Genomic DNA, 8,841 nt, shown 5'->3' with positions numbered 1-8,841 from the left:
CGTCTAGTCGCATTCCTACACCTCGTGAATCAAATCCAACCAATCTGCAGACAAAATGTTTCCAAAAATTTAAGGAGCTAACGGTTGATCTCTCTCTACACATAAGGGATCACACTAGCAAACAGCACGTATCTTCTGTGGTGCACTACTGTTTGCATCGAAGAATATTGTGCAGCATTTGATGACCACCAGTAGAAGATAGACGGCCATCAAACAAGATAGTCTTACATACCATACACGACATGTTTTATTTTTTCTGATGGCGGCCATGCAGCAATCTGCGGTGTAAACAACGACGCACCGGTGAGTATCCTAGGTGATGCGCAGATGGTATCGGTGTCAAATCGAAATATGGTTGAGATTTATATAAACTTAATAATATGATAAAGAAGAAGAAAGCTATCGAAGTCCATTAAAAACAGGAGGATTTTCTTTGCTGTAAAATTTTACATTATTCCTAGCATACCGTGCAGGACACAGTATGAATCAGCAAATGCAAGTCTAAATGCCCAAAGGGCAGCAGCAATTGAGATAGATTCCCCGGGAATAGCTGCAGAAACCTGCCTTGTTAATTCTTTTTTTTTTCGGTGAAAAAATAGGAGGGGAGGGGGAGAGGTGAACCTCACCCGCGTAGCAGCTCCCACTGGGCCCCCCTTCTACCAGAGAATGTTCGATGTAGGCCGCAAGTTTTCACGTAGCCTCCCCAACCCACGGACTCATCATCCATGTATGAGTACGTCACCCCAGCGCCATCTCGGTACCAGTGGACCAGTAGCGCTCCCACCGGCAGCGTCCAGGCATGGGGCATCCGATCCTCAAATTTAATCGACGCCCGTGCGTTTCGAACTTGGGCCACCCCGGTGGAAGCCAACGCCCTGTTCCATCTGTGCTACCACCTTGGTCAGAATGCTGTGCAACATGGCACGGTGCAGTTGGGCAGCGACTCGCAGTGAGCCCCACGGTCGCTCTTCTACGCAAACAGAACCAGCAAACGAGCATCGTAACCATCATATCTAGCTATTTCTAACCAAAACTATAAGAGTCATGAAAGCTTACATTATCTTGTGCCTGGGAAGAAGAGATAAGGAGGAGGAGGAGGACGAATAGGGCCAGAGGGATAGACTTGAAGGTTCTGAAACGAGCCATTGTTGCAATAGGTCCTTTGCAGTGCTTGCTCACTTTGACCACTTTATATAAGACCAGAAACATGCCTAAGGGAATGAACCTACCTACTGTTACCTACTAGATTTTCTGAGAGATTTGCTAGCAGGGAAATCTTTACGTCAATATGTAGAAAATAATGAGACATTATTGCAGACAAGGACTTGGCAGTGCTTGCTTGTTTTGACGACTTCATATAACAGCAGAGACATGCCCATGGGAACGAACTTCTATACTTTTGCATCAAAATTAAGAAAACTGTGGTTTCGCTTTTCTTTTTTCTGCATACTTGTTGCTGGAAAGTGATTATATGAGCAAGATTGCTCTTGCCGTTTTTGCAAAGAGAGACTTAATACTCAGATCTTTTATGGGACTGTTATTTTGATTCAGTCCTTGCAAAGGATCGAGTTAGCCGGCCGGTGAGGCCTTCAGGTGGTGTTCAGGGAGACCTTCCTCGGAATCTCACCTCTGTTCGTGTTGGAGAGGTATACCAACCATAGACAGGGCTCTGATGCTGCTATGCGTCCAGCGTAAACAGTGGAAGTGGCTAGGCTGGTGAAATCTGATAGAAACTGATCCTCAAGTCTTCAAAGTTGACGGGCTCCTTCTTGAACTGGCGGTTTAACCTCCCAGCCCACTCTATATCTCAGAGCCAGCTTTGCCAGGCGCAGATTTAACGCTGCAACAGGCTACTGATGACTTGGGCTAGGGGTCTCTTCCAAAGAGACCATTGAATAAGTAGGCAAATGGCACGCTCCCTAACCAGTTGCCCTTCCAAAATATGGCTTCTTTTTCCTTTTTTTTTTTTTTTTTGCCGCTGCCCAAATGGAATGAGGTACAATTCTAAAAGACCTTCATGTCTCTGCTGATGTCTGTCCAAATTGGGGAGACCTCTACCAACGATCTCCTCTCACTCTTTTTAAACTTTCTTCTAGAGTAGTATGCATTGTTTATCCATTTAAACCAAGGTGCCTCTGGTCCCTTGAGGAATTTCTAATACCGCTATCATTTCAAGAATCAAGAGAGTTTGAGCTTCTAATGGAATTGTTGGAACCAGATAGACCGAATAAAGCTGCAAATGTGCCAATTTGGAAACTTACAAGTAACCGAAACCACCTCTCGGTGAGCTCATTCTACAAATTTATTATTTGGCCTTTCTACAAATCCAGTTTGGAAGGGAGCGACACTGGAAAAAGCTAAAATCTTTCTTCGGCTCACACTAAAGAACAAACTTCATACAGATGAGGTGTTAACAAAGAAAGGCTGGAGGTTTGGCTTGGATTGTCCCATCTGCGATGCAAACTCCTCCGAAACTGGTGCACGCTTATTTATTAGATATCCATTTGTCAGAAGTATTTGGTTTATTTGAAAGTTACACCCTAAGCTAAGAGGTTGGCCGACAAACCTTCTAGACCTTTGGACAGTGATTATATACTTGAGCATGAATGCAGAGCAAAGCAATATAGAGACAATATAAGCTCGCATGTTATAAGCTGAGATGAATACACAATGATCACATTGTAACCGAACAAGTACTTATTTCCATTGTTTATAAAGCACAGCAACAACCACGGATTTTTTTTTTTCTGTTTTATGTTCCTTTTTGACAGAGAGCAAGCCTACATGTCTTATCAGTGAATGGTAGGGTTCTCACCAACGCAGGTTGAGGAAGCAGCAAGCAAGCAAGCAAGCAACTGATGACATTCTCTTATCGGGCTCATTATGCCAGTTTAACAGCAACTGAGCGTGCTTTTAGATTCAGGAACACCGCCCTGATATTTTACAGAAGAACAACATTGTTCAGCATATATATACATACTATTGAACTGACATGCAATCCAATCAGAAAATTATTAGCTCGAAATCATGTGAGAAATTGTGGGGGCACTTGTATACACATGAAGTTACAAGCTACAACTGAAAACCCTAGAATTAACAGTGTTCCATCAAATTCTGAATTTCTCCCTATGTTTTCTTTCTCTTTCAGTTCGTATATAGAGGATTTCCCTCCTATTTTTATCTCAGAATACCACGTGCCCTTCAACATAGCGAAATACTCTTTGTGGAGTTGCAAATCTTCATCAGAAACCAATTATTAAACTAAATGTAAACAGTATATGAAATTGAATTTTAAACACCAATTTGGATAGAACCTTTTTGAATTAACAATTAAAATCATGAATTTGCAGCACATACATTAAGATCAGCATTTGCAAAGCATGCACTAAGCATAAACATATTCTATTGACAATATCTCAGTTAAGAATGGCTGCAAGAGCAAGCACATTGCGTCGACCAGGTTGCTGATTAGATATCCCAGGACATAGGACGACCCATGACTCATAAACAGTGTACAAGGGAAAAGCATGGATGTCATTACAACCACAGATATAAATATATATATATATATGGGAAACTTGATTCTGCCTTACTTGTTGATGCGTCTGCCTATCTATCTATATATGTACATACTTGATGTGCAAGCACATGCTCTCATGCACATACATGCATATATCTTTGCCTGCTCTCTCTCTCTCACACACACACACACATGCACATGCGCACACGCGAAGCGAGAGAATAACTACGCATACATTCAACAATAAAATGCAAAAACAGGCGCATAAACCAGTTTTTTAAAAGAATTTTATAAACTATGCCCTTAAACAATAAATTTTCAAGTACAGTTGATATGGCTATGTAGAGCAGCAGGCAAACATGTTTATGTATTGATCTATTCGTGACATAATAATTGGAACGGGATAAAGTAGAGAATTCATTATAGATGAAGCAACCAGAGATGAGTGCGAAGGACAGACCAGCATGAAGCAACGAAGCTGTGGAAAAGAACACGGAACTGCAGAGGCATATATTGGTAGTTCACCGAAGAAACTATAGGCCAAAACTGCAAAACAAAGTCCATAAAATTCAGTTCAAATATACACTAGAAATCCAGTGAACACGGTCAAAACCCAAGTAAGGTTCCATTGAATAGATTAAGAAGTACCTTCCATGCGGTCAACTGAACAGTTGGATAATCCTTCCTGACCTTGCTCCTCACTAAACTAAATGGTCTTCCTGCATTTACCAATCGAGCAAGAATAGTGTTGCAGAATTTTTAATGCAGATGCAAAATACTCAATACAATCAAATTTCGGAAGGTTTGATAATAAAACACAGCACTCAGTCAACTCCTTATAAGTAAATGCAATTGCAGCCATGATTACATTCAACCAATGTGCCGACCTACAATCGGAAATGCAGTAGTCTCTTGTCATTCAAACTTAACATTTCGGAATTTACATCCAAGATATATCATGAACTTATATCCAAGTTATATAATTTTCTTCCTCTCTTCTTTCCATTCGAATCTTTCCTCCATCCCTGTTCCTTAATGTTTCTCCCTCGCCTCTTGGGAGAGTCCTTTTGATGTAACCTTTTCATTTCTTAATTAAATTCTGATGGATCTTCCATCTTTTACATAAAAAAAGAAAGGGAAAAAAAGTAACATCAATTGATGAATCCAGTACATCTGCATCTATGTGGGGAAAAAACGTAACCAAATACCGACATTTTTCAAAAGGTAAATTAGCATTATATTGCATGTAGTTGGCTGTATCAGATACAGAGACAAAAGTAGGAATACATGTTCTCCTATATTCTGCAAAGGATGTATACATTCTTAAAGATCATTTTTACATTTAAGTACCTAGAAAGACATCCAGCTAATGAAGATTCTTTCTCTTCCACAATACTCATAAAGAATCCTTCCATCCACCAACTTAACTTGATATTTTCAATGATATGGAATTCATGCCATTCAAATAATTTATTTATTAAAAGAGCAGTGGTGCTAGAACTCAACAAAGTATCCTATCCCTAATTCTTATATATATATATATATATATATATATATATATAAACACCCCTGCTTCCTGAAGAGGGTGGTTCTGTTGTGCTGGCTGGCTGACAGGAGGTTGTTGTTGCTAGAACTAAATCTAATCTATAAGGCTAAAGAAAAAACGAATTAAGAAGGAAAAAACTAAAAGTAGCAAAATTGTCTGTTGACTGGAGGAGCACAAACAAACATCTCATTAAAAGGCAATTTCTGATGGCTTTTGTGTAATTATTTGTAATAGACGCTCTGCATCCATATACAATTGAATCAACATCAAGGGAACTTATGAAGGAGTGTTAAACATAAAATGACCCATATTGTTCCATACCTTCAATGACCAGCCCATAATACATCATAAAAAACATGTTGTTCCATGGTGAAGCAGTCAATTGTTCCAATATTACCTGTAAAGACGGTGTTTCTTATGATCATTTACAAGCCCAGATTGATCAGTGTTAAAATGAAAAAAGGAAGAAAGAATTGTTGGAAACAATCAACTACATATGCAAAATACAACTGCAACTTTTCATGTGTAACTGGCCAGTTAATTAGAATTAGAACATTTAGAACTTACTTTCTTAGCGACAGTCTCTTTGCCTTTCTTTCCCTTGAAAATAATCTCCATAAGCTTGTGCAGAAAGTGACCAAAAGGTCCTGCATAGGCAAAACCATAGAGCTGCAAAGCATCGATAGAATTAGGTTTCTTAGAACAGAATACGTTCTCTGTCATATGCAACAATGAAATATTTTCACACTGGCTGTGGAAAGAAATGCTACTCAAATTGTTGCTGAAAATGAAGCCAAATATTATCTGTTCAATGAGATCATATAGGTTAAGTTAGTTTTTCTTGAGAAAGGACAGAATCTAAATACTAAAAGGATATAAATGATCGATATCAGTACTAAAATCTTGCTTCCCAGTGCTGAATGCCTTTACCATACCACCGACCCCACTGTGTTTGGCACCAATCCCGGACTGCCACATCCCAGGTGACCCGAACGGTGATCATGAGAGGGTGATTGATGGTTAAGGAAAAAGCAAGTTATATATTGATCAGATCCGTAACCAAAAGTGTTGAATACCACTTTAACTAGTAAAAGCAAAATAACTTAATCCACCACATCCAAAGAAAACAGGACTCCACATAAAATATCAAAATTTCAGTGCTAATCTAATGATTCACCTTCAAAAATCATAATGTTAGTTGCACCAATAAACCAACGCAATCATAAATTCAAAATTAACTGAAATCTAGTTCTGATATCATTAACAAGCTAAAAATAATAAACACGAGAAATAGGTTCCTTAGACTAAAAAAAGGCCTCCGAACATTTGGAAAAATGCAGCACATACATCAAAGACGAACAGAATTCGGCTTCTTGGATCAAAATGAAGGGTGAGGGACATTGAAAGTGCACCATATGGAAGCTGAGAAATATGATCTAAAAGTGCTTCCAATTGGAAGAACTTGGCCTTAGATGAAACCAATGGCAAAGCAGCGTCTACTTAAAAAGTTATTCGTGTTATAGTGAGGACGATCTTAAACGCTCAATCCCCAATCTTCATCTCCCATTACAAAATATCAAATCCCAAACAGAAGCGCAATCGAACAAGAACCCAGCAAGAAACCACTTTTCTAAATTTTACATCGCAAAGAAATAATCCGAGCGTCATACCATGACAAGAAGCAACCTTCTCAATTGGAGCTTCTTGATCCCGGAGATTTTTTGAGCAATCGCATCGCTGCATCCCGCCAAGACCCCAGAAGTTATTGCCTACAAAGAGGAAGAATAACAGATAAACCCATCCCATGAATTCACCACCAAAAGTACCTTTAAAAAAAAATGCGAAGCAAAGATACAAAGAGATACGGAAGGAAATAAGAGGAAGAAAAAAAACCGAACTTCATGGAGAAAGGGGGAAAAAGATCCAACCTTCGTTCTAAGAGGGTGTTCTTGAAGCTGCCCGAGGTAGCGCTTCCATGCGTCCGACACGATCTCCGACATGGCTACCGAACCGGCGGCGCAGAGCACCCTCTCTCTCTCTCTCTTCTTCTTGGGTTTTGGTGGGGGTTTTAGAAGGGTTTTGGGGGCCTCGGGAAGAGGGGAAGAGGGAGAGGAGAAGGGAGTAAGGGTGGATCAAAAATCAAAAAGGTAAGAAGACGAAGAAGAAAGCAAGACCGGGGGTGGGGGGGGGTTGAAAGGGAGAGGAGAGTTAGGAGAGTATTTATTCGAAGCATCTAAGAAGATCGGGAGGGGAAGGAGGAAAACGGTCGAGGCCATGCACAGCAATCCTTCGGTCCACCCCCCCCCCCCCCCCCCCCCCCCCCCCCAACTTTCTTTTTTTTGTCTTTTTTTAATTGATGGGACCCATCCATCCCGCGTGGTTGGAGTCAAGGACATTTTTTTACCCAAAAAAAAAAAAAAGTCAAGGACATTTTTCTTAATGAAAAAATATAATCTGCTCTTTTTTTTTTGGTTAAAAAATAGGAGGAGGGGGAAGGGGCAGAACCCCACCCGCGTAGCAGCCCCCACTGAGCCCTCCTTCCATTAGAAAATATTCGATGCAGGTCACAGGTTTCCGCATGCCCTTCCCAATCTGTGGAAAACTCCACTGGGCTATCTCCATATAAGTACGTCACCCCAGCACCACCTCAGTACTGATGGAAGCAAAGCATATCCATACATAGCCATCTGAGCTTGATCTGCTTTTGTTTCACAAGGAGTATCAAATGTCGTCTAAGTTTTTTCTTTTTTTTTAATATATTCATCACAAAGGTGGCTTGAAGGTGTATGTCAACCAACCAAAAGAGTACTGGATGGTAGAGAAGTGAGGTCCCCCTGGGCTCCATTTTGCGTGGGTGGAGGTAAGGGCATTTTTCCTAATTGCAAAATGTGATTAGCTTTTGTTTCTCTAGCAGTATCAAATGCGTGCGAATCCTTCATCAAAAATATGGAGTTGATTATTTTATAACGTGTATGGCAGCCAATAAATTCTAAGAGATCTAATGTAGAAACGAAATCAATCACCTTGGAAATGATTTTTGTAGAATAATAAATAAAGTGCTGCTCATAAAAATTTCTTATTAAAGATTATAACTATGGTCTCCGAGCATCATTTGCATTTGACTTGTATGCAATAGCGAGCACACATGACCGTCTTTTTGGACTCAGTTTGGTTAGCGCAGCAGATATGTGGTCAACAAAAAAATGAATAAACATCTTATATTTGATTAGGGTTGAAAAGGTAGCTTTTTATGAAAATAAGATTCTGACATTTTATATTAAAAAAAAACACTCATGCGGGATATAAAAAAGTTCAATTCTGACTGAGAATTAGAGTATTTTTTTAAAAAATACTCTTAAGCTCTTAAAAAGAATGAGATAAAATCTTTTTTTTATTAAAGATATAACAGATATTTTACATAATTTTTCTAAAAAGTTAGCCTTTTAATTAAATATAGGCCGCTCTGTAACGTGATATTTTTTTCGTTATCAATTAGACATGCTAAAATCACTTTTCAAAATATCATATGTCCAGACATTAGTTTTTCCATGGACCAAATGAGTTCTTAAATTATTTGATAGAAAAATACCATCTTCCACCTACTAAGTGGCTTGCCAACGTTCATTAATCCCTCTAAGTCAACCAAGCATTGCTGGGAAAACGACCATATTAGGTTCTACCCAAACATGGCTAGTTTTTCCATAGAGTCAGAAGGAATTTAAAGAAGATAACTAACACCGATGAAGTCAAAATACAAATGGCCATATTAGGCTCT

At 39.4% G+C, this 8,841-nt stretch overlaps 1 protein-coding gene across 1 annotated transcript; it reads right to left on the bottom strand.

The window, feature by feature from the left end:
- Positions 1-2,624: 2,624 nt before the first annotated feature.
- LOC103711830 (peroxisomal membrane protein PMP22-like) lies at positions 2,625-7,310 on the bottom strand. The gene is made up of 7 exons (XM_008798122.6): positions 6,995-7,310; positions 6,737-6,835; positions 5,634-5,735; positions 5,388-5,463; positions 4,169-4,239; positions 3,981-4,066; positions 2,625-2,933 (listed from the first exon to the last, which is right to left on the bottom strand). The coding sequence occupies exons 1-7, from the start codon at positions 7,064-7,066 to the stop codon at positions 2,882-2,884; spliced, it is 558 nt and encodes a 185-aa protein (XP_008796344.2). The 5' UTR covers positions 7,067-7,310; the 3' UTR covers positions 2,625-2,881.
- Positions 7,311-8,841: the final 1,531 nt, after the last annotated feature.

The sequence above is a fragment of the Phoenix dactylifera genome, chromosome 16 (assembly GCF_051530095.1).
Source record: "Phoenix dactylifera cultivar Ajwa chromosome 16, Ajwa_hap1_PhDact_Kaust_v1.1, whole genome shotgun sequence".
Lineage (NCBI taxonomy): Eukaryota > Viridiplantae > Streptophyta > Magnoliopsida > Arecales > Arecaceae > Phoenix > Phoenix dactylifera.
This window is presented reverse-complemented; position numbering and strand designations above follow the sequence as displayed.